The 27210-nt window shown below is 38.3% G+C and overlaps 1 protein-coding gene across 8 annotated transcripts in view; it reads right to left on the bottom strand.

Annotated features, from left to right (window-relative positions):
• Nfat5 (nuclear factor of activated T cells 5) overlaps nt 1-21058 on the bottom strand; it is a 121970-nt gene extending 100912 nt beyond the window's left edge. For 2 of the 8 annotated variants that reach the window (XM_063247575.1, XM_063247576.1), the window contains exons 1-2: nt 20050-21058; nt 18351-18404 (exon numbers count right to left, since the gene is read on the bottom strand). In XM_063247575.1, the coding sequence (XP_063103645.1) occupies nt 18351-18404; nt 20050-20563 (568 nt within the window). In that variant the 5' untranslated portion in view covers nt 20564-21058. Of the gene's footprint in view, nt 1-10203; nt 10280-18350; nt 18405-20049 lie in introns of those variants that run through there. The other 6 variants (XM_063247578.1, XM_063247579.1, XM_063247580.1 and 3 more) reach the window with 5 other exon arrangements.
• Between the last annotated feature and the right edge of the window lie 6152 nt (nt 21059-27210).

Here is a 27210-nt window from a genome sequence, read left to right as displayed (position 1 = left end):
CTTTCTCAATTATACATGATGGTCTCATTGTTTATTAATTTAATTAACATTCCAGATTCTATTTTTTCATTCTATGTTAAACATAAAAAAATCCCTTGAGTGTTTTTCTTATATAACATAGTTAATATGATTTTCCCTAGAACAAATTTTCAAATTCCATAAAAACTTTCTGATTCAAGCATTCTGGGTTATGTGAACAAATCTATTTCAATTTTTATCTCATTTATATAAATTCTTGTCTTTACAGATTAAATAGTTCCAATTCTTTTTAGTATTTTCCAGTATTGGAGATTGAACCCAGAGCCTTCATAATGAGCAATAGCCCCAGTCCTTTTTAAATAGTACTTATTCTTTAGAAGTCTCATTCTTCATTTATAGTTTTGTTTTTTTTTTTTTTTTTGTCTTTTGTCTTTTTCCTTTTTATCGGTATTGGGGATCGAACTCACGACTGCCTGCTTGCAAGGCAGGCGCTCAGGCCGCTGAGCTAAATCCCCAGCCCCCATTTATAGTCATTTAATCCAACAATTATTATTCAATGGAAGCTTAGCACATGGTTGTGTTTAACTAAAGAATAATCCACTCAAACTTCAAATACTCTCCCCTTCTTTGTCCTCTGGATGCAACATTCATTCACATAGTAAGTATTAAAATGTACAGTCACTTCCCTTCAGTGTATAACTTTTTTTTTTTTTTGGTGTAAGTGTATAACTTTCTAAACAAAACGACTTCACTGGATGTTCTTTAGGGTTTATTACAGCTTTACTTCTATGGTTAATTCAAACGCATTACAACTTTATAATGTTTTGGATTTCATTCCCTGCACATATGTATACAGTAGCCTCCCTTATCCATCAGGGATATACAACAAGATTACCAGTGGATACCTGAAACTAAAATACAAAACTGCAGTTATACTACATGTTTTTTGATTTGTATTTTATATACTATGTTTTTACATATGACAGATGGGTTTTTACCCATAGCTGTAAGATAAAGTTTAATTTAAAAATTAGACAGTTATTAACATTATCAATCATTAAGTATACAGTAGAATAATTATAGCAATATACTATAGTAAAAGTTATGTCAATATGGTCTTGATAAATATTAATATTTTCACCGGGGATATAGTTCAGCTGCATAGTGCCTGCCTGGCAAGGGTGAAGTTTTGAGTTCAATCCCCAGTACCCCCCCAAAAGAATTAATATTTTCTGGCAGCAGTTGACCATAGGTAACTGAAACCTCAGAAAATGAAACACAAATAGAGACAATCAGTATTAAATACAAAAGCATTCCTGTATTTTGGGAGAATTTTCCTCATAATATTTCTATAATTTTATTAATATGATGACTGAAAAGGAATAAAATACTTAAAGTATTTTAGGAAGTGGTTTTTTGGGTTTGTTTTATTTTGTTTTGTTTGTTTGTTTTGAGTAGGAGTCTTGCTATATAATTCAGGCTGGCCTTGAATTTATGACAATCCTCCTGCCCTAAGCCTCCCAAATGCTGGGATTATATATGTGTGCCACCAGGCCCGATCTCCCTTTTATTCTTTTCTAGATCCTTTCTCTCCTTTCCCAATCCTTGTCTTCCACCTTTTGTTCCCCCATTCATCTGAAAAAGATCTCTACTTCCGATTTATCTTATATTCTACTTTGCCATACACACATACACATACACACACACACACATGGCTTCTTTATGACAGAGCAATACTCCACTGTATATAAATACCACATTTTCTTTTTTGGGTTTTTTTGGTTTTTTTATCTGTACCAGGGATTGAACTCATAACCTCGTGCTTGCAAGGCATGCGCTTATGCCACTGAGCTAAATCCCCAGCCAGATACCACATTTTCTTTATCCATTCACCTGTTGATGGGCATGTAAGCTGTTTCCAAGATTTAGCTATTTTGAATCATGCTGCTACAAACATAGGTATGCAAGTACTCCTGTGATACGATGATTTTCTTCTTTTGGGAAGAATAGCTTCTACTATTCTATTTCATTTATTTTATTTTTAAAATTTCTTCTCTTTTATTCTTCAGGAAGAAGACTAGCTTAGTAGAATGCAATTTCTATTTTACCCCTATATTGGAATCCATATACTGATTTCCACAGTAGTTCAACTAGTTGACATTCCCACCAACAACAGAGGTTCCTTTTCCTCCACATCCTCACCAGTATTTATTATTTGACTTACTTTCTTTTCCTTTGTCTTTTGAGTCAGGGTCTACCTATGCAGTTCTAGTTGACTTTGAGCTCATTTTGTAGCCCAAGCTGGTCACAAACTTGCAATCCTCCTGCCTCAGCCTTTTGAGTGCTGCAATTACAGGCATGAGCCACCGTGACAGACTTTTTATTCGATTTCTTGATGAGGGCCATTTTTTCTAGAGTAAAATGGTACTTTAATGTTGTTTTAATTTGCATTTCTCTAATGACAAATGATTCTCTAATGATGAATTTTTTTTCATTTATTTATTGGCCATTCGTACTTCTGAAAAATGTAAGATTATAAAACTCTTAAGAGGACTAGATATAAGTCTTTGTGACTCAATATAAAGAAGCAATTTCCTAAATATAACACCAAAACATGATGAACAAAAGAAAAAAGATAGGCTGAGGATTTAGTCAGTGGCATAAGCACCTGCCTTGTAAGTGCACAGTTGTGAGTTCAATCCCTGGTACCCCCTCAAAAAAAAGATAAATCAGAGTTCATCAAATTTAAAAACATCTGTTGATATATGATGGCAAATGCCTGTAATTCCAGCTGAGGCAAGAGAATTACAAGTTCAAGGACAGTCTGTACTATGTAGTGAAAACTTGTCTTTATTTTGTTTTTTGCTTTTTCAGGTAAGATCTCACTATATAGCCCACACAAACCTCAAATTCATGGCAATCCTCCTGCCTCAGCCTCTTTAAGTGCTGTGATTACTGGCATTCACTACCATATGCGGCCAAATTTGTCTAAAAAAAAATCTAAATGACACGAGTCAAAGCCTTATGCAGTAACTATAAGAAAAGATGCTCAACAACATTATTCAGTGGGAAAATATAAATTAAAACCAAAGACATACTATCTGTCTTAGTTACACTTTCCTCATCACGAGACAAAAATACCTGACACCCAAAATTAGGGAAGGAACAGTTTATTTCTTACAGTTCTTAAAGGTTTCAGTCCATACTCAGCTGGCTCCAAGACCAAGGTGGCATGGCGGAACTGCTGATAATGGCTGCCACAAATAGCAAGAATGAACTGGCAAGAGAGAACAACACACCTTCTTCCTGCTGTTACATCATATACTGGCTCCAGCCCTAGGCAGGTGTAGCACTCACCACCAATCTGAGTGCTAAACAACAAACCAATCACAAATGCTAGATTTGGTTGAGTCCATAATTGCATGAGGCTTGGGGACTACTGACATAAACCATGACACTATCCTACTTCATATTCAATAAGATAGCTGTAATAAAAAAGTATACAATGTCAAGGATGCACAGCAAACAGAATCCTCATACACTGCTGCTAAAAATGGAACATGATTCAGCCACTATAGAAAACAGTTCATTGATGCTTTAAAAAAGTAAGTGCTTGCCTGGCAAGCACATGGTCATCAGTTTGACTCCTGATACTCAAAAAACTCCAAAAAAGTTAAAAATAGAATTACTACACAAACTAGTAATTCCACTCCAAGAGAAATGAAATAATTTGCCTATATACAAACAAACTTGCCATGAATGATCACTACTGCATTGCTCATGTTAGTCAAAATGTAGAGAATACAAATATTCATCAACTAATAAATGAGCTGATAGGCAAAATGTGGTATACCCACATAATGGAGTATCATTCAGTCATTAAAAATGAATGGCTTAGCTGGGTATGGGGCGCACACCTGTAATTCTAGCACTGTAATCCCAGCACTTGTGGGAGGCTGAGGCAGGAATACTACTACAAGTTCGATGTCAGCCTGGGCTACACAGAGAGTTCTAGGCCAGCCTAGACTACCCAGGGAGACTCTGTCTCAAGGGAAAAAACAAAACATACAAAACAAAAACACAGACAAACCTTAAAAAATAGCTAGGTCAAACAAGATAGTCACAAAAGACTACATATTATATGGTTCTTATATGAATTGGCTAGACAGGCAATCCATAGAGATAGAAATTTAATTATACCTATTAATTCCTAGGGGAAGAAAAAAAATGGAGAACTGCTTCATTCATAGAGGATATCTTTATGAGGTGATAAAAATGGTTTGGGGGTGTGAATAGTGTGTATTGGTAGACAGAGTTTATGCTTTGCATTTTCAAGACCCTGGTGCAATTCCCAGAACAACAAAAAGTTTGAGAATTAGTGATAATGATTGGTTACCCACTGTGACAATAAAAAAAACACACACACTAAAATGTACATTTAAAATAGCTAAAATAATGAACTTCATTTGAATTTTACCTTTATTTTAGTTTTTAAAATAATATAATCAAGAAGCTGGGTAGAGTGGAACATGCCTATAATTCAAACACTCAGGGGACTGGGGCATGAGGATCACTGTGAGCTCCAGGAAAATTCAAGTAAATTCAAACCAAACTGAAGTACACAAGAGAGATATTCTCTTAAAAAGAAAACAAACAAAAAACTCACGGGCCAGGTTTTAGAAATTTGGATTTTATCTAAAAATTAATTGATACCATTGAAGAATTTTTTTCTCTCCGGTACTGCAAGTGGAAATCAGCACCTCATACTTCCTGGGCAAGTGCTCTACACTGACCAATGTGCCCCCATCAAAAAGATTTTTTTAAACAAGTTATAAGATTAAATTGTATTTAGGAAACAAATCCTATATAACAAAGTACTATGTATGAGTGCCTAAACCTTAATATACAAATACAGTAATAACTGATTTGGGTGTGCAAAACTACTGGATCCTGCTGGGTATGACAGTATACCCTGTAATCCCAGCACTCAGGAAACTAAAACAGGCTAAGCATGATGGCACACACCTGTAATCTCAGCACTCAAGAGGCTGAGGCAGAAGAATCTGAGTTTGAGGCCAACCTGGGCTATCTAGTGAGTTCAAGGCTACCCTGAACATAGTAAAACCTCATCTCAAAAAAACTTCCCAAAAATCCCAAAATCAGGAGGATCGCTCCAAGTTTCTGGGAGGCTGAGGACATAGCTCAGTGGCACAAGCTCCTGCCTAGCAAGTGCAAGGTCCTGAGTTTGATTCTCCGGTACCCCACAAAGCCAGCCTGAGCTAACTAACCTGAGGCCAGCCTGGGCTATATAGCAAGATCTCATCTCAAAAAAACAAAAACCAAAAAAAACAACTCCTGGATCCTTATGTTGAACACTATTCCAAGTATTCTGGAAATGTTCACTCATTTAATCCTTGTACAGATCTGTAAATCTATTATCCCTATCATATATGATATATCTTATATATTATATGATATATATTACATATATGTTATATAATATTTATTATTATGTTGTATATAACAAAGTGAGTCACACAGAAAGATGAGGTAACTTACCTAAAAAGAATACAGCTGGTTAGTAATGACATTTCTAAAAGTGTTTTTTATTCACAAGCCTCATAAATATTTGGGACTTTTATCTGCCTATTATCTTTTTTTTTGGAGGGGGTTGGTGGTGATGGTACTGGGGATAGAACCCAACATCTCTCCACTAAGCTATATCTCCCAAACTCCCTCCCCTTTTTTGAGACAGGGTCTTACTATGTTGTTCAGGACGGCCTTTTTTTGATGTGATCCTCCAACTCAGCCTCTGCTTCTCTCCCAAGTGCTGGGATTACAGGCATGGTGCCACCATACCGGGGTTCATGTTTACTGTTTTTAATTTCTAAGAAAAGCTCTTCTGTGAATCTGTTCTCAATTTAGTACACATTAAATTCTTCTTGTGCAGAATTTATATACTGACCGTAACCTACTCTTGGATTTAGTAAAAAAAAAAAATTTTGAAAACATTTTTATTTTTTACTGTACATTATAAATGTATAATTTTTTGGGGGGGTGTCAGTGACTCAACTCACAATCTCAAGTTTGCTAAACAGGCACTTATGCCACTGAGCTAAACCCACGGCCCTAAAAATGTATAACTGATAACCACTATAATAAGAGCAATTTAACAAATGACTTTGTATACTCCAAGTACTTTACTACTTAAATTTTTAAAAAGCAACTTTTTAACAAAATTGAGTAATCATTTTATCTAAAACCTCTATAATTTAATACCAAACATAGATCTTCATCCTGTACACAGTATTATAGACAAGAATAAATCAGTATTTGAAAATTTCTTTAACACCTGTGAAATTCAATCTGTGTCTATAGTTCCCATTCACTCACTCTGTATTATTATTCTAGATAACAAAACAAAAACCTTTAAAAAATACCCCCAAAAAGTCACATCAACTTGGTAGTGTTTCCAAAATTCTTATTACTATTATGTAGGTTTTTTTAAAAATGAATATTTAACTTAGCACAGCATATTCCTGTAATCCCAGAATTCTGGGAGGCTGAGGCAAAAGGATGCCAAGTATGAGCCCAGCCTAGGCAACTCAGCAAGACCTATCTTTAAAAAAAAATTAAAAACACAATCAATGGAATGACCCTGGCTATCTGTCTCTTTGTCTCTCTCTCTCTCTCTAATACACTGTTTATAGTTGAAATATTAATCAGTCATTAATTCCACTTTACATTTGTATTTTTTTCAAGTAAATTCTTTGTTTCAGAATGAAGATTAAACTGCTGCTTAAAAACTGGAAAAACAGGAAATGTTAACGAACCTCCACTTTCTAACTACAACTGTGAAAATTAGCTTAACCCTATGTTTGGTTTATGGTCATTATCCTAAAATACACTTAAACACAATTCATTTTGTTGGCTTTTTATTTGGTTGGTTGGTTGTTTGAGACAGGGTCTCACTGTATAATTCAGGGTGCCCTTCAACTCATTGTGTAGCACAGGCTGGCCTAAAAACTCAAAACAGTCCTCCAGCCTCAGCCTCCCAAATACTGAGATTACAGGTGTGTACCACCGTGCCTAGCTACAACATTTTTTTATTGACTCAACATAGATGACAATGAAAACTTCTACTCAAACAAAAATTTCAAATCAGATCCCCATAAACAAACATTTAAGTATACCATCATGTTGCTAATAAAGTATTTTTGATATCAAACATCTAATGTAGTGGTATAGAATATCCAGTTAAATCTAGTACTCATTTGTAAGGAATCAAAGCCATATTTTTATGGTTTTAATCTTTATTTTTTACTATGAAAACCACCAGAATAGTAAATACTAAATCCCTATATATTCTTCAACTCTGTACTCTTTTAAAGGAAAATTTTAGGTGGGCAAGACAGTGCATACCTATCATCAGGAGACTGCAGCAGAAGGACTGCTGCAAGTTCAGTGATAGTCTGGACTACATAGTGAGTTCAAGGCTGGCTTGAACTACATAGCCAAACCCATCTCAAAAACCAAATAATCATAATAATAACAACAATAATAATTGCTTTTTACCCTGAGACTTGGCCGAAGTTAGCTGCCCTGGCTGGACTTAAACTGGCAATCCTCCTACCTAAGCATCTGGGATGACCAGGGAGTACTTGTACTTTTTCCTTTTGCTACACTGGGGACTAAACTCATGACTTCACTTTTGAGAGAGGGTCTTGTGAAATTTCTGAGCTGCTCAAACTGGATTCTTTTTTTTTTTTTTAAATCGGTACTGGGGATCGAACTCATGACTGCCTGCTTGCAAGGCAGGTGCTTATGCTACTGAGCTAAATCCCCAGATCCTCAAGCTGGATACTTGCCTTAGCTTCCCAGACAGCTGAAATTATAAACAAGGGCTACCATACCCAGCTTACAAACTCATTTTGAGTAAAGAAATAAGTAATATTATGTCTAAGTAACTTGTATTTGCACATACACATCAAAAATCAGTATCTACTGAGCTAAGTGTATAGCTCTGAGGAAAACAGCTTGCCTAGTAGATACAAAGCAACCCTGGGTTTGATTTCCAGCACTGCAATAAATAAATATCCCTGCAAACTGTACACTTAGCTGTTAGAGAATGTAAGAATATATAAAAAAGTACACAGGCATGGGTGGGCCATGCCTGTAATCCCAGCACTCAGAAGGCTGAGGCAGGAGTCTGAGGCCAACCTGGGCTACATTGCAAGTTCAAAGACAGCCTAAACTGCACAGTGAGACCCTGTCTCAAAATACCATTAAAAAATATACATATATAAACAAAAAACTATTATCCTTTGTGTCCATTTTATAAAAATCTATCCTCTTCAGAAGGTTATGGTGGTATTTGAGAGAAGAGTACAAACTGTCTAATCCATTTATATAAAATTCTTTAAAAATCCAAAACTATGATAAAGAGAAACAGATTATTAGTAGCCTACGGCTGGAGTGAGCAGGATTAACTATTTAGAAGTAAAGTAACTTTGAGCGATTAAAATGTTCTACATTATGACTGGTGATTATACAAATGTATACATGCTTGTTAAAACTCATGGAATATTTATAATAGATACACTTCTGCATCTCTGTAAAGAGGGTTTATTTTTTAAAAGAAAAAACACAAGAAGTAATTATAGAAGCAACAATTTATAGAGCATCATGAGAAAATGAACATGTGAGTGGAAGGAGCAGATAAACAGGGAAAAAAAGACAGGTATGGTGGTACATACCTATAATGGCAACATATTAGAGGAGACTGAGGCAGGAGATCACATGTAGCACCCTAGTTTGGGTAACTTAATGAGTCCCTGTCTCAAAATGAAATTTAAAAGTGCTGGTGATACAGCTCAGTGCAAAGTCCCTGGATGCAATCCCTACATAGTACTGGAAGTGGGAGAAGAGAACCAAAATAAAGTGATAGGACTCCAGGCAAATTATCACTATTCATATAGCATTTTGTATTTTGCAAGGCCCTGCAATATTATGTCATTGTTGAGCCCAGACTGGCTTGGAACTCATAGAAAACCTCTTACCACAGCCTCCTGAATGCTGGAATTACAGGCATGGGCCACCACACACAACAAGACTGTATAGTTTTAAGTGTGATGACTTCCTTCATGACCCTGTTTGGAATGTCCCTTACCTGAGGAGTAAGCAGACACAAGAAAGTCGGTTGACCTCTGGGTTTGAGTCAGCCTTATATCCAAGGCCACACATGAGTAGAATTTTGAACTGAATGAGGGGTAGGAGAAAGATTGCTGCTGGTTTATAGAACTCTTGGATAACAGTTTATTCCTGTTCATGTGGGTTGAAAATGTTGTGCTCTTTTCTTATAGAGTCTGAAAGAGTACTTTTCTTTGGATGATAAAAAAAGATTTAGCCATTATATTAAACCTTTTGGGAACTGAAATGCAAAAAAAAACAAAAAAAAACCATTATGTCATTGTTTTCCTCATAACTCTTAAGTGCAGATAATGTCTCTGCTAGAGAAAAAGAAAACTGTGATTTCAAACTAGAAAGCCAAACTAGAATCAGAATACAAATCTTCTAATTCCTACAGAATGTTCAGAAGCTGAGCATGGTGGCACATGACTGTACTTCCAGCACTCAGAAGGCTGAGGCAGGAGGATTGCTCCAAGTTTGAGGCCAGGCTGGGCTACAAAGTGAGTTCAAGGCCAGTCTGAACTGCATAGTGAAACCCTGTCTCAAAAAGAAAAAAAAAATTTTTTTATAAAGTACAAGAAAATAAAGACTGAGTAATGTTTCTTCTGTTGCTCTTTTTTTCTCAAATTTATATTGCTTCTAAAGTGTATCAGCAGAAGTAAGAAACAATGACTTCCACAAATTCCATGAAAAGTTTTGCCAAACAAATCAAGGACCCCAAATATCTCCATTTCTAAATTGTCCTTAGGAGTAGAGGGGTTTCTGTTTACCCTTTTACTTTTTACTTTTAGCGTGGTACTGGGGATCAAACTCACAACCTCATGGCTGCCAGGCAGGCACTTATGCCACTGAGCTAAATCTCCAGCCCTTACCCTTCTTCTTTTTATTCTGCAATCCTATCATAAGCCAAGACAAAGGGCTATCACCAGACATCCGCTTCAGCAAAATCCTATTGACACCAAAGCCAAGCAAGCAATGGCAATTTGTGAATGTCAAAATATTACTAACTTTCTGGCCAGACGAAGTGGTACATACCTGTAATCCCAGCACTTGAAAGGCAGAGGCAGGAAGATCCCCTTCAAGTTCAAGGCCAGCCTGAACAGAGCGAGACCTGTCTCAAAAAAACAGCCGAGTGTGGTGGCGCATGCCTATAATCCCAGCACTCTTAGAAGGTTGAGGCAGGAAAATCATAGCAAATTCTCTTAAGACCAGTCTGCAATACAAAGTGCGCTCAAGACCAGCCTGAACTGCATAGTGAAACTGTCTCAAAAAGACAAAACAAAAACAAATTCCTCCATAAGAATCACTACCATATTTTTACTAATTTCTATTGTGTAACGTGCTGAATTTCTTTCACTTCTTTATAAAACCTGTACAATGGGGCTGGGGAATTTAGCTCAGTGGCAATAGGAACCTGCCTTGCAAGCAGGCAGTCGTGAATTTGATCCCTGGTACCAATAAAAAGGAAAAAGACAAAAAAAAAAAAAAAAAAAAAACTTGTACAAAGTATCCTTTTTATACCATCTGAACAGTCTTATCAGGTAAGATCCAAAATGTAAATGCCAATTACCAAATTATTTATATAAACTCAACTTGAGGTAAAACTGTTGAGGTTCAAATTCCAGCCTTGTGGGCTGGGGATAGAGCTCACAGCACAAGCATCTGCCTGGCAAGCGCAAGATCCTGAGCTCCATTCTAATTAAAAAAAAGAAAAATTCAGCCTTGTTATCTAGTTTTTTGTTGTTTTTTGAGACAGGGTCTTGCTATGTAGTTAGAGCTGGCCTTCAACACATGGCAATCCTCCTGCCTCAGCCTCCCACATGCTGGGATCATACATAGGTGTGAGCCAGCAAGCCCAGCATTCCCTAACTACATAATCAGGAAAAAAAAAAAGAGAACGTTAAACCAAATCCCTCAGTACTTAGCTTGCTCTTTTTAAAAACTTAAGAATGCCAGCATTAACCCTTAGGATTTTTGAGACTATAAAGACTATCTTTTAAATCCTATACACACTTAATATATTAATTGCTCGCATTGTTATAACTAATGCTGAATTTATCATATTTTTAAAATACCAACACTATTTCTTTCCGTGATAATACTTTAATTTTTAAATTAAACTAATTTTATAAAGATAAACATAGGAACATGGATAGAGCTCAGCAGAATAGCACCTGTGTGGCCAAGTGCAAGGTCATGAATTCAATCCCTGGCCAAAAAAAAAAAATTAATAATAAAGGTAAACATAATAAAAAACTTAGTTGTTAGAAGTTTTTTGTTCTTGTCTCATTTTTAAGTTTATACTAAAAAAAATTTTTTTAAAAAGCTTATACCAAATTTAGTAAAGGAGTAATCACAAGATATGTGTGGGAGGGTCTGGGATCTTTATCACTGAGCCACATCCTCAACCCAACACAATGTTTTCTGAATAAAAAAAATTGATAAACATTCAGGACTGGAAAGCAATAATGATCACCACTTATTTACCAAGTAAATCCTAAAAATAAAGGATAGTAAAGCACAGAGGCACATGCCTGTAATTCCAGAACTAAAGACTCTGAGGCAGGATGATCACCCAGAAGGCCAGCCCAAATTACATAGTGAATTATAAAACTATCTCACAAGAAGAGGTGGAGAGGGTAGAAAGTGGAGGTAGAAAGGAGGTAGAAAGCCTTACATGCACAAATTCTGGGTTCAATTCCCAATGCCACAAATAATAAATAAAAGAGAAAAATAATCTATTTCTTAAAAATTAGTATGAATAAATAAATATAACACCTTTACTTCAAATGCTAAAAGATTTTTTATCATAAATCAGGTTTTCTGCCTTGCAAGCACAAGATCCTGAGTTCAATTCCCAGTACCACCCCAAAAAATCAGATTTTATTTGTATTTTAAATCTGAATCTATTACCAGTAATTAATTAATAAATTCTAACTTTTCACACAAATGCATGTTTACTATTAGTGTATCTTATCTTGTGACTTTTTAAACCTTGATTTTTATTAATATATTAGTAAACAGAAGACCATGTCTAAAAAAGTTTTATTTCACCGAGGATTTAGCCCAACGGCATAAGTGACTGCCTGGCAAGCACGTTGCAAAAAAAAAAAAAAAAAGTTTTATAAGGTTAACAGGTTTATACTGGTGCCACTAAATAATCAGACCCAATTACTCAAATAATTTGATATTTTATTCCAAATAGAAAGTATAACCTAATGAGTCAACTTTTTATAAGAAAAAGTGGTAATTTCCTAACTTACAATATTGATCATAATGTGACATGTTTTTCTGAATTACCACTTTAAAAAAAGTTTTAGGGGATACTGAAATAATTACAGTAGAGCCAAGAGCAAATTACATTAAAGCCAAGAGCAATCAGGTACTTTCACAAACCACCGGATTAGAAAATGGAATTTTGTGTGTGTGTGTGTGTGTGTGTGTGTGTGTGTGTGTGTGTGTCTTTTTTGACACAGGGTCTCCCTATGTAATTCAGGCTGGCCTTGAACTCATTTTATAGCCCAGACTGGTTTCGAACTTGCAACAACCTTTCTGCCTCAGCCTTCTGCGTGCTGAGATTTCACATGTGTACCACTACACCCCGCTAGAAAATGGATTTTTAATTTTTTTTTTTTTTTTTGGAACGGGCAATCAAACTCATGACCTTGACCTTGCACTTGTCAGGCAGGCACTTATGCCACTGAGCTATATCCCTGGGCCTCCATTTATTACAATAAGCAACAGAATTCTAGTACTGAATGAAAATAATGAAAGCAGAGTTTAAGAACAGACACACACAAAAAAATATCAACCTGCTGTGTTAATAAATATGAAGTTTAAAAAAGTAGGAAGCTGGGTGTGGTAGCACATGCCTGTAATCTCAGCACTCTGGAAGCTAGGACAGGAGGATTGTTGGAGGTTCCACACCAGCCTAGGCTACAAAGTGAGCTCAAGGCCAGCCTGAACTGCCTAGTCAGACACTCTCAAAATGACAAAAATGATAGGTAATCACAGAGATGGATCTTACTGGCAAGAAGCGAGGATGAACTAGGTATAATTGTACACATTCTTAACTATTTTTACTTCCACAAAGGCCAAAGACAGTGTTAGATCACTCAGCATGGATCCATACAGACTGACATAATCTGTAATAATAGAATGCAATTGATTTTAATATTAAATATTTTCAATAAATTGCTTGCATAAGGTATCTTCATATAGGGTCAGGGATATAGCTCAGTAGCACAGCACCTGTCTGGCAAGCCCAAAAGATCCTGAGTTTGATTCCTGATACACACATAAAAAAGTTATCATCATATATATATATATATATATATATATATATGTTTATATATATCATATAAACATATAAACATAGTCAATGATCTAATCATCTTACTAACAGGGTCCTGTAGAAATTAGGCTTAATAACAAGTCAGAAATACTTCATAAAGTCAGGGATACAGACCATAGTTCAGTGGTAAGAGGACTTGCCTACCATGCATAAGGCCCTGCATTCCATCGCCAGTAACAAGTGGTGTAAAACAAATCCATAAATACTGCTACTAGTTTTAGGATTTTTATTTGTATACTATAAAGTATAACTGTACATGGTAATTAAACATAGTGGCAGTATTTTGGAAACAGTAGCTACCGTCTGCTAATTCACTATCATGTTTCACATTTTCTTTAAAAGTCTTTAATGTTTAAATCACAAGACTGCATCAAATTGGCATTCAGCTTTTATTTGACCAGTTCTTCAATTTGATTTATCACATTCTTTTTTTTTTTTTTTTTTTTGAGACCAGGTTTTGTTATAGTTTTGGCTGGCCCTGAACTCACTATGTAGAATCCAGGCTGGTCTAGAACTCATGGTAACCTCCTGTCTTAGCCTCTCCAGTGCTGGGATTACAGGCAGGCATGTACCACCACACCCTGCCATATAATTTCTGGTACTTTTAATGGCATTTAATTTTTGTAATCTATTATTTTTATCTCTCTAGTATTTCCTTATATTTTCATTTTTCCTGGTCTGTGACATTTCTACCATTGTATCTCATATTGCTATAGTCCTAGAATAACTTCAGTGTATTTTTTACTTTTACTCAGTTCTATTCCTTAGCTTTTTTTTGTAGGGCAAATAATGTATGTAAATCAAAATGGGTATTTTTCAGCATAGAATGTGTTATAGTGACTATCCTGTAGGTAAACTTTCTTCCAAGCACTTCAAGAAAATTCTTAACTTTAAGAGGTTCAAATTTGAACCTCCTATCTGCAAATCCTTTTTATTTTTTATAATACATATAAACCAAGAAAGAGAGAGTGGCACAGCAAGGCTGAAGCAGGAGAATCAACAGAGTTCAATCTAAACTATATAGTAAGACGCTATCCCAAAAAACTGAAGGAAAACAAACACCAACACACACACGTATACCCTTGTATATAAACACACAAACCATGTTCTCTAAAGAAGGCAGAGAAAACACAAAAACTGATTAAAAAAAATAAAACTATGGCCACATGCAGTGGCACAAATCTGCAATCTCAGGTAGTCAGCAGACTGGGACTGGAGGCCAACCTGATCATCTTGGCAAGACTGTCTCAAAAAAAAAAAAAAGAAAGAAAACGAAAAAATAAAAGACAGAATTAAGTTTTGGGAGCTGGGGCTGGCAGCAACTGCCAGCAAGCAAGCCCTCTACGTGAGGTTGAGGAGGGAGATTCCAAATCCAAATTGGGCAACTTACTGATTAGCAAAACCTTGTCTCAAAATAAACAATAAAAATGCTGGAGGCCAGGCATGGTATACACTTTTAATTCCAGCACTATAGGTAGGAAGACCCAGCCTGGGCTACACAGTGAGTTCAAGACTGCCTGCACTACAAAGTGAGGCTCTATTTCAAAAAACAAAAGAGAAAAAGAAAACAAATGGGCTAGGAATGTAACTAAATGCAAAGGCCCTGGATTCAATCTCCAGTATTTAAAGTAAAAAATTACGATTTTTAAAGGGGTACAGGGCTGTGGGTATACCTCCATGATAAAGCACTTGCCTAGACTGCTTGAGCTCCTGGGTTTAATTCTCAGTACCCCTCAAAAAAAAAAAAAAAAAAAAAACCAAATAACAGTCCTAGAACTCTGTATGTATAGTTCTGTCCAGAACATTTTGTATAAAAAATGTAAGACACTGCTAACATAATTGCAAAGACCATCTTTTTTCTATTAAGAGTGTCACATGGGGTCATTAAAAACATTTTAATGACTATGTTACTTCCACTGATTAGCTAAAGCTAGACATTTTTCCCCATTCTCACACAATCATCACATTAAAAGGTGGTGGCAGGAAGGACCAGCACTCTTTGGTAGATAAGTTAAATGGAAACTCAGCTGAACAGTAAAGACATTCTGAATCTATTTCTAAAGTTTAATATAACCAATTGTAGGTTTTCTAACTTGTTTCTCTAAAATAACTTAAATTTGGAAAATGAATGTTCTATTAAAATAATTAACAAAGTTTATATTAACACTTAATTCCCCTCACTTTGGACTGAGTTTTTATTATACAGAAATCTAAATGCCTGATGTAAAGCATGCATGCATAAATATGTATTACTACACAATGCTTGATATTATATAATAAGAGTCAGAGACTGCTGAAATAAATAAGAAAATGTGACCCTTGGAATAAAATGAGTTCTTAGGGGATAGGGATTTTGCTCAGTGGCGTAAGTGCCTGCCTGACAAGGGAAAGGTCATGAGGTTGATCCCCGGTACCAAAAAAAGAAGTTTTAAAAAATGTAATATAAGAAAAAAGTCAGGTTGGGGATATATCTGTGATGGAGCACTTCCCTACCATAAGCATCACCCTAGGTTCAATCCTCAGTTCGTACAGACACACACAAAAAAAACCAGTGACTATACTAAAGAAACAGCTATGTGTAAAATGTGTTACGATGCCTTATGCTTGTTTTAAAATGATCCAGGTAGAGGGAGAAAAAGAAGAGAAAAGAAACAAGATTAGATTGGTAATTGCTGAGGCTTGGTGTGGGTATGGGGGTTCACTGTTTAATTCTACTTTTATGTGTTCTTCAAAATACCCAAATTATTAAGTTAAAAATATTTGTATGGCATACATTAAATATTTCATTAAAATACTTTTGTTATGGTACCTTGTGTCAAAAATTCAAAGACATGACAATTTTGATATTTACACATTTTTGCATTTTATATGTAATCTACAAAAGGATATGTTAATAAATATGAAGTTTAAAAACATAATAGAAGCTGGGTGTGGTGGCACAAGCCAGGGATTCAGCTCAGCAGCGTAAGTGCCTGCCTGGCAAGCACAAGGTTGTGAGTTCCATCCCATGAACTAAATAAATAAATAAAATAAAACGATGGTCTTAAATTACTGAGTATCCTCTCAATCAAAATGAAAGTTAGCAAATACAGGCACAAATACATAAATATGCATATTAAATGGTTCTGTGTTTCCCACCCATTAAAAATTTTATTTTAATATGTAATACTTTTTTTTTTTTTTACATGTCTTTCTCCTGCCTAATGATCTCTATGATTATGACACTTTAGTTTGTTGCCCAGGAAATAGATGGAATGGTACACACAAATGACTGTACAACATGATTACAAATTGAATGACAGGAATAAAAACCAGAAGTCTGCTTCACTAAGAAATACTTCTACACATTTCTCCTTCAGATTGTAGTTATAGAAATATTTTATTTTCATACTAACGTAAAGCTAGGGCTTCTTATATGAACAAATATAGTCAATAATTAATTGAGAACATTTCACTGATCTAAATTATACTGCTGAAACAATTTAGCTGATATTAAAAAAACATTTATTAAGGCCAACACCGCATTAAGCACTTTAATACGCATGAGCTCACTAAACTTAAGACATGCCTATTTTCATACAAAAAATATAAAAGTTTAAAGAAGTAAAATTACCTGCCCAAGGTCACAGAACTACTAATTTGCTAAACTGCTATTCAAACTTTATCTCAATTACAACACCCACTTTTCCTCTTTTCCTCCCACCCAGACTACCTTTTAAGAGGCAAAAACATACTCAATTCAAACATAACTAATTAGGGCCTTTGTTAAGTAGCCTATAAAATATTTAAATTACTGGTTATATATATTTCATAGTGGTAGCTTAACCTTAGGTAAGGACCACTAACTAAAACACAGAAAGCATTGTTTCCGCTACTATGAGACTCCACTGCAAATCCAATCTCTTAATTTCACTGTTTCTCATTTTTGTAAGAGAAAATTAATATCCTTGCTATCCAGTTCCATGATTTTTTTAAGATTCAGAGACAAATGTAACGTCAACAGACTCCACAGAGGGCTGGGGACATAGCTCAGAGACACAAGGGGTTCCCTGTCAAGGGTGAAGTTGGGAGTTGGATCTCTAGTATCAAAAGAAAACAAAAAACAAACAAAAAAAAACCACACACACAAAACAGTTTTCTAAATTGTCAACTGTTCATTTCACAGATTTTAATTTTTCCAGAACATTCTAAAGTACTTTTGCCCCTAATATAATAATCATCTATTACTTAGGTGTTTTGTTTTGTTTTGTTTTGTTTATACTGGGAACTGAACCCAGGGACTTCTGCATGCTAGGCAAGCACTCTATCACTAAGCTACAGTCTCTGCCCTACTTATTAGCTTTTCTTATCCTTAAACATGATCATGATCACATCAACATTTCTGTAAATACGTAATATATCCATTTGAAATGCTCAACATACAAAAGTTCTAAATTCAAAATATAGTAAGTATGTGTTTGGTGTCAGTCTTTTAGTTATTAATTCATCATTTTAACATTTGAGTCTTTTCACATTCACTTTGTATTTAAAAAGAATAACTTAAGATTTGGGATCCTAAAGTAGAACACCCAACACATAATTAAAATTATTTTTTATTCTTTTCACAGCCTTTCAAAGCAGATTCAACAGCCAACAAGCACTTCAAACAAACACAGCAATAACGTCCACTGAAAGAAACATGTAGCTGCTCTAAAAGAAGGATCAGGCTCTTTAGGAGAAAATTACATTGTGTGAGTTTGCAAAGTTTCACACTTTCCCATTTAAACTGCATTTCAGAGAAAGCCTTTGCACGCTAACACAATATGCTTTGAAATGGCACTTTGCTGACCTTCCAATAGTCCAGCTCTATGAAAATTCTGTGATGGGTGTAACTTCAGAGAATCTGAAAAACACAAAAAGCATTAAGTACTTTTGATGCTGAATGAGAAAAAATGCCAAGGATAGCATACATCTCTTATATAACTATCATGTATTTTTAAGGGCCAAAGCCCGTATTTGTGAATTCCTTGCAAAAGAAAGGCTGAATTGCCTCTACATCGGTCTCTAGGCTAAACTTAGATTTTGCTAAACATTTATTTCGTGGAAAATTATCTGACAATTACTGCCCAAATGGTTTTAGTGTCCTGGCTATTTTTAGTGACCAATTGTACGACATTATCCCTACTCTAAGAATTATCTCTTGATACTGTCTCTTGTTTCTGACACCGAAAAAACTTTCATTTCTAAAATACTTCAGGTAAGATCCCAAAAACATCCTACAGGGTGGTGAATGCCAACTAAAGTCATCAGAGCAACAACAATGGCTAGTTACTAAGTAGGACTTTGTGTACAAGTTCAATCATCTAAAGTTCAGCACCTTCCAGAGTAAGTCATCTTATCATAATTCACTTAATTTAAATGTGAAACTGAAGGGCCCCCCTAACCTTGGAGAGGACAAAATCAGCGAATGGGCACATAAAAATGGATACTTAAATTCAAAAACAGGAGAAACATTCAATTTTATCAGAAAAAGGGTTCACAATGACACGTTTTTTAATATACTGAAATGAACAGTTAATAACCCAATTATATTTTGCCCTCTCCCAGTGGCTTACAGTGATGAGTGCAGTATTTTGGTTTGATGCCCCTCACACAGGGGATCTGTTCTGACACATTCTTGTAGTGTCCAGCATAGGAATTTAACGTCAGTACAGATGGCTCAAGTGTTAGTATTTTACATGATGGGAATTCCCTCAAACCTTAGCCACAGGAGTTTTTAAATAGGACTCTTTGCCCACTGCCCCCTCCCAGCAAGAAGCCCTTCAAATGGCAAAAAAGAAAAAATTCTCAACGCACAATGTCTATGCTGGAGCCTAGTACTACAGGGAGAGAACAAGAATAAACTAATAAAAGCGCATCCCTTGCTTTCTTAAAAAAAAAAAAAAAAGAGGGGGGAGGGTAAGTAATCAGAATGCCACGGAGGTGGGAAAAGGAGAAAGAAAATTCGGGCCCTTTCCAGCAAGATGACGAGCAAAGGAAGAGCGCCCGGTGGAGGGGGGCCGTCCCGGCGTGGGGAGGGAGTGGACTGTGCCGGAGGGAGAGGGGGGTCACAGAGACGGCGCAAAAATAAACTGGGGGGGGGGGCAAGATGGTGACCCTGCGCCCGGACCGGCTCCCGAGCAAGCCGCCGCTGCGGGGGCAAGTTTGCTGCGGAGGGAGATCCTGGGGAGGAGCCCAGGCCGGGTGATTCCCGAGCCGGGGGCCGCGAGCAGGCGGCGCAGGGACGAAGGCTGGACCGGAGGGAGCGGCGCCGCTCCGAGCGCTCTGCGCCGACAGAATCCGGGTCCCGAGCGGCCCGCGCGTCGCAGGGGAGGGGCCGCCACTCCCCCGCCGGCCCCTCTACGGCACCCCGACCCTTCGTCTAGCCCCGGCCGAGCCGCACAGGCTCTCCGGGTCCCCAAGAGCAGCCTCTGCCCTACCCGGACCCCCGGGGCGCCCCGGCGCCGGCTCTCCCCGCCCCCACGCCCCACCCCCCCAGCCTGACTCACCTCGCGAGTACAGGGACTTGGGCGATTCCAGGTCTAGGTCCGCGCTGAGCAATGAGATGAAGTCCGAGGGCATCGCAGCTCGACCCAGCCCGGCCCGAAGGCAGCGAGAGGGGGGGAGCGGCGGTGGCGGCGGCACCTCCTCTCCGGGACCGCGGGCACCGAACCGGGGGGCGGCGAGGGCGGGCTGCCGCTGCCTCCTCCTCGAGGGCAGTTGACTTCCACCGGGCCGAGGACCGACGAAACAGCGGCAGGGCGGAGGGAAACTCCACAGGGACTGACTCCTGGCGAGCCAGGAGAGAGGTTCGGGGCGGGGAAAGAGAGGGGAGACAACCAACGGGTCCGTTTCGTGCTCCTCCTCAGCGAAAACTGACGGTCGCCGCCACCGCCACCGCCGCTGACAGGAATCTGAGCCCCGCCCCCGCGGAACAGTGCGCAGGCGCGGAGGGAGGCATGCTAATGCCGGGAAGAGCCTGGCGGCCCCCGGAGGGTGGAGAGACACACCACGGAACGGCATCAACAAGGTCTTCGCTTCCTGCGGCCGCTACCCGGGCTGCTGGTCCGGAGCACCGCGCAGGCCCCGCCGGCAGGAGGGAGGGTGGCGAAGAGGCGGCCGCGCGCTGGGGGCCCGCGGAGGGGAAAGGTATCTGCTGGACCTGGTGGCGGCGAGCCCGAGGCGCCCTGACCCACGCCGTGCTGAGCTCGGAGGACACCGAGGGAAGGGCTCCAGGGACTCGCAGCGGCTGAGACTGGCTCCCTGGGGTCTCTTGGGGAATGGAGTTTCGTCGCTTGGACCGCGGCCAGCCCTTTGGGGTTTTCATAGCAGTGTCTACAGTGAGCTGGCCAAAGGACTGTCAAACTCATTTCTTAATTAAGAAATGGCAGATCATATCGTAAAACCCCAAGTTATTGATTCTTTTTAATTAAAGTACTGTACTTTCTATCTCTCATCCCCACTTCGGCCTTGGGAGATTACAATTTAAAATAAAATTTTAAATCTCTCTCTGAGTTTAAAAGCATCAGAGTTTACTTGAAGTGGAAAACAGAAGACAAATTTAAAAATTGGATCTTGTGAATCTACCTGGCTGTTCTGGGAGGGGGGTGGGGAGAAAGCAAGCCTAAAATGCTCTCTTCGAACAGATTTTCACTTTTTACTCCTGAATTAGGCAAAGATGGAGGAAGAACACATGTAAATGAGTTCTTGCTGCGTAGTCTATTCATGGAAGCCAAAAGTTTTCCGTTGCAAAAACAAAAATCCTCACCTACACCGCAGACCGTTTCCTGACTAATAGGCTTGTGGGAAATTTTTAATCGTTATTAAAATATCAGTTGGAACGCAGGGTTTGCTTCTTGGGAAACAATGTTATGTGTGGTACTGATGCCAGCAGCTACACGGGCAAGATTTTTGAACTCATTTTAACTTTTGTTTTGTTGCATCTACAAAGATAATTAGAAATCACAAAAATCAGTCAGTCGTGATCGTGTATATAATTTGCAGAGTCCTTACCCACGAATTTGGGCACTTCACCTGGATTTGAAAGGCTGAGGTTGTCCAGAGAATCTGGAGCCGGTGTGGTGGCTCACACCTGTAATCCTAGCGTTCAGGAGGCTGAACCAGGAGGATGGCTGAGAGTTCCAGGCTAGGCTGGGCTCTGTAATGAGTTCAAGGCCAGTCTGCCTTACAAAGCAAGACCTTGTCTGAAAAAAGAAAAAAAGAAAAGAATTTCTCTGCAAAGGAAACTTCTTTGCAGATGTCTTTGGGGGTGGGCCTTGTACAAATTCTGCGTGCTGGCCTAGAATTAAAACTTGTCGCTAGAGCCTACCTTCTTTCCATCAGAACATCGGATGCAGGTTGCCCAGTTATCCTCACTAAATTCCTCACAGAAATGAATGGACCCTGTGACCATTTTCCTACTGCCAGAAGTGACAAAACTTTTTAAAGTCACCCCAAGATGGCAAGGTAAAAATCAGAAACTACCCTCAAATTTCTGTCCCCACAGGGGCTGTTGTAACAAGTCTTAAGGGAAGTCCCTTTATAACTAGTAAAAGCCCCACACATTAAGAGGGAAAGAAGGAAACCTCTAATTGCCTAATAGGTCAAGGACTATTGAAATCCCTTAGCCTTTGAGTTGGGGTAAACACCTAGGGAGACCTCCCACCCTCCATTAGTCACTACAGAATGTGAGAAGAGGAAATTGCAATGCGCAAGGCAGAGCCCTGGTACTAAGAAAACTGGGTGAATCACAGTATATTTCTTTTCCCTAGACCTGTGTAATCACTCTACAAACTCAGAGTGCAGGAAATCCCCCATTGCTGCTCTAACCCTAATTAACAACTCGAGACTGGCAAGGCCTCTTCTTTCCCTCAGTACTACTTTGCCCTTTTGTGACTTTTTCCCCCTTTACTTTGTTGTAATCAGATTTCTTAACCATATTTCCCCAATTCATAAAAGGTAAAAGGGAAGAAGTATCGCCCAAAATGTAACAACATAAGATTATGAATTTCCCTAGATTAGGATTCCATGGGCTCTGCCTCTCCATCAGGCCCTGTGCTGCTTTTTGATTATATCTAAATATTTAGAAATTAGGTGGCCTCCCCAACCCCATCCTTGCCTGTCATTTTGAGAAATAAATTCTTTAAAAAATTGCTTTGGCTGGGTGGTGCACTCCTGTAATCTCAGCACTTGGGAGGCTGAGGCAGGAGGATGTTTGGGAGTTTGAGACCAGCCTGGGCTACAAAGTGAGTTCGAAGCCAACCTGAACCACATATTGAGACAAATAAATAAATAAATAAATAAAACTGCACTGATGGATAGTTTTTATGGCCATAACTTGTAGCAGCATCGAAACTTGGATTTTTCATTTTGTCCTTCAAATTTTAGTGACTAAAAACAGCAGTTTTTTTTTTTTTTTTTTCTAAATCGGGAATTTAGCTCAGGGGCATAAGCACCTGCCTGGCAAGCATGAGGTTATGAGTTCAATCCCTAGTACAAAAAACAAACAAAAAAGAAATACCAGTTTTTAATGTTTGCCCTACTGAAGTAAAAAAATGTAACATGACTTTCATAATATTCAAAGTTATAAAAGAAACTATCTGATCGTGTCTAATCATGTGATGCTCTCCTATATTATCTCCCTCTTTAGTTATTTATGTCTCTGTTGTGTCCCCTTTTATTTATTATTTGAAATAGTATTATGCATGTAAATTCTGGAAATTTCCTTTTGCTGTAAATTACAATAGAATCAAAGAACAAAACACAGATTTAGTAGTTTATAAAATTCCTTCCCAATCGTGTATCATGTTCCCTACTCAATTAAAATTTCATAAGAACCCATATTCAGCTATGAGATTGCATAGATTATGCAATACAGTGGCAGTTTTTACATTGGTAGTGTGTTCTTTAACCCCTCCTGGACCTGTTTAGGCACTTTGTGAATTGTGTGGCTGAATCTACTGTAAATGAAAGAGGTTCAAATATCAACCACGGGAAAGGGAATTAAATAAGCTCATACAGAACAGAGGAATGTGTTTTCACAAGATCTACAGAATCTTTGTCACTGTAATACAATTAAGGCTGTTAAAATAATTTAGTCACACACATATATATTTTAAGGAACCTACTAAACAAACACAAAATCTGAAAGGAAATTTTTCAGGGCTGTTTAGACCACAAATTATTTTTGCACACCTTAGGGAGCACTCTCCTAATAATTATAGAAAATTGATAGTGGTGGGAAATAGCAGTGACCTCATTTATAATAAAATTATAATCAAACTCTTATTTGAGTATGTGTATGTGTCACTTTTCACCCTAAGAACAAGTTCTAACCAATATTTCAGAGACGAAATTAATTTCTATATAATTTGCCATCATGTTTAGAACAGTCCCACCCTCTTCACCTTCCAAAATATTTAAATAAAAATTACTATTTTCAGGCACCTGATTCACTTTGAAGAAACACTTCTATATTTTATGAATTGGTCTGAGTCAGAGTTTGTGTCTGAAATCTTCTAGAGAACAGTGAAGTCTTAAGATCTAGAGTAACTGCAGGTCTTGAAATGGAGTGCTGATCAGCTTGAGTCTGAATGAGAGAGCAGTGAGAAAAGAGGTAAAGGCCAGAGAAATGTAAAGTATGAATTAGGAAGGAGAAATATTAATAAGAAAGTAGAAATCCTTGAGCCCATTAGATCAAGAAAGGAAAATAATGTCTCCAAGTCTTCCGAACACTAGGCATGCGACCTGCTAGCCAGCCCTTATTCACAGTGGCCCTGATACCATCAAGGCACATTTGCAAAGGCGCTTTTCCCACCTCTATTCATGGCCATTTATGGAGTCCATCTAGCATCCTCATCTTTCTTGCAGTATTATTATAGATGCTAAGTTAGGTAGAAATATTATGGGTAGTCAGACAGAGCTAGGCCCTCAAGAGTCAGTGCAAAAGAATACACTGCAACTGTGGATGCAGGCGCATTAGTTAGTGGCCAGGCTTCAAGACAAAAGATAAAATGACTACACCTACAAACTTCCCCAGGGAATGAACATCAGTCATTGCATTCTAAGTAGGCATCAGTCACCTTGGATGGGGGATCAAACCACCCGCCCAGGAAAAGTCCCGGTCGGTCCATGTGCACCTGCTGCTTGACTTACTTCCGCATTTGACCCCATTTAATCAATATTACCTAAGTGATTATATTCATAATCTTATCGGTTGACCACTGTTTTTTCCCACTTCATACCCTGTTTGCCATTTCCCATTGGATCAATGTTACCCAAGTGACTATGCTTGTACTCTTGGTTGATTATAGTTTTATCCTTCATTAGTCCCACCTCACCTTGTGGTTTGCTCTGTAAAACACCACTGAGAAGGGGGGTCCCCAGGAGTCCACTCAGAAGCATTCTTCCCCTGAGTAAATATCCTCTACTCTTAACCCCCATTGTTCCTAGAATTCATTCTTCGATTTTAAAGAACACCAACTTTGCATATCGGACCTCTAGCAGACTAACAAGTTAGGAGTAATAAAACCTCCCTTACGTTATTTGGAGGTTCTATATCATCCCTCTATCAGTATTAGTTTGACCAGGTCTATAGACCTCTCTCTTGTTTTGGGAAGTTTTAACTTGAGTTGCAGGGGTTGCTTCCAGGTATCTGTGCTCTCCTTAAAACAGTAAGCCAGCTTTTGCAAGCTTGTAACTACAGGCTTCTCTTTCCTTGGGAAACAAAGTCAAAAGTTTAACCTTCATAAGCTTTCTGAAAGAAAGATCCATAACCCAAGAAAGATAATGAACCATTCTTCTCCTCTCTCTGAAGCAATCTACTCCACAAATGGGTATCAGGCACTGCACTAGCTGTGGAGGAGATAGCAAGATTTTACAGAGTCCAATATAAGTAGTAAATGCAGCCCAAAGAGGGAAGAAGTCTGTAAACAAAAGCTTGCATTGTGTCCAGTCCTAGATTAGGAATCCGCACAGGTATGTATCAATAAATTATCTACTTGCCTTCTTAGTTGGCTGATAGAGCAGAAGAGGAAGGAATGTCCTCTCACAGACCACATTCTTTCTTCTCCTCCTCCTGTTCCCTGCAGCAGATATCGCTTCATTTCAACAGCAGTTTGCTACAGGGGCTGAAAGACGCTAGACAGTTACAGGGCAAAGTCCAGGCACTCATGTTTACAATGCAATGCATCACAGCTATGATATGTTGATGCAAATATTCCAAGAAATACCTGCGCTTCATTGGACTTTGTCAAAGATAGTCAAAGAAGCACCAAGTGTCTTTGTTTCAGCTTTACTGAGGATTATGGCTAAATACTCAGGTTAAGGGTAGAATGATAAAATAGTTGAATTGCTCATCCACAACTAAGCCCCAAGTTGAAAGGCTAAAGTGAAGTTACTGAATAAACCAGACTGACTTGAAGAATAACATATTCTAGACTAGGCGTGGTGGCACATGCCTGTAATCCCAGCACTCAGGAGGCTGAGGCAGAAGGATGGTTGCAAATTCAAGACCAGCCTGGGCTACAGAGTGAGTTCAAGGTTAGCCTGAACTGCATAGCAAGACCCTGTCTCAAAAAAACAAAGAAAGAAAACAAAACAAGAATAATATATTCTTTCAGCTAAAAAAAAAAATGTGGAATCTCCCAAACCTAGAACCTATTTACAAAATATGAGACTTAGAATATTTATTTATTCATTCATTCAACAATCCTACTTTACCATACTGGGTGTGGTGGTGGATGCCAGTAGTCCTAGCACTTGGGAGGCTGAGGCAAGAAGGTTGCCATAAGCTCAAGAGCAGTTTGGCTGGGGATTTAGCTCAGCGGCATAAGTGCCTGCCAGGCAAGTGTGAAATCATGAGTTTGATCCCTGGTACCGAGAAAAAAAGAAAAAAAAGAGCAATTTGGGCTGCATAATGAGTTCAACTCACTCTGAAATACAGAGGGAGACTCTATCTCAAGAACAAACAAATAAAACATTCTGATTTACCTTCAAACTCCAGCTCAGATGTCACTTCCTATGTGAATTCGTCCTGAACTATTCAAAGCAATATTAACTGTTCCCTTTCCCTTAACATTTTACTGTGAACACTTTGGAGCTGGGGATATAGCTTGGTGCTAGAGCTTCCCTACCATGTATGAGTCCCCAGGTTCTATCCCCAGCACTGCAAACAAACAAACATCTCGGATTTAAACAGCTTGTATTGTAATTGATTGTGAACACATAGCTTAGCATCCAGACAGAATGAAAAACGCTCCCTAATAGCCATCTTTGACATTTAAATAGGACACTAGATAACTAGAATGAAAGAAATTGGAAAGGTAAGAGGCCAGAAGGAAATCCCTTGAATATTATGCCTACGAAAATTTTTTTAATGCCAAGGGTTTTGTTCTCTATCCTACAGGCATTGAGGAATGACTGAGGAAGGCAATACCTGACCAGGACTGTATTTTAAGAAAGTAATGGAGGTAGCAATAGGGAGCATAAATTTCCAGGCAGGTGGAACCTGGAAAAAGCCTAGCCAGGACTTCACAAGATCCTAACGAATAGAGAGGAGAAATGTAAAGAAGGAACTGTATCTGTGGGGTGCTGTGGACATCACACCTGCAGCACTCGGTAACTGCTCACTGTTTAGAGGGAGGGAGGAAGTCTAAGAAAAGAGATGAAAG

This window comes from Cavia porcellus, unplaced genomic scaffold (assembly GCF_034190915.1).
Source record: "Cavia porcellus strain 051 isolate PalLab524CR breed Dunkin Hartley unplaced genomic scaffold, mCavPor4.1 scaffold_4, whole genome shotgun sequence".
NCBI classification, from domain to species: domain Eukaryota; kingdom Metazoa; phylum Chordata; class Mammalia; order Rodentia; family Caviidae; genus Cavia; species Cavia porcellus.
The sequence above is the reverse complement of the archived record's forward strand: the minus strand, read 5'-3'. Positions and strand labels throughout refer to the sequence as shown.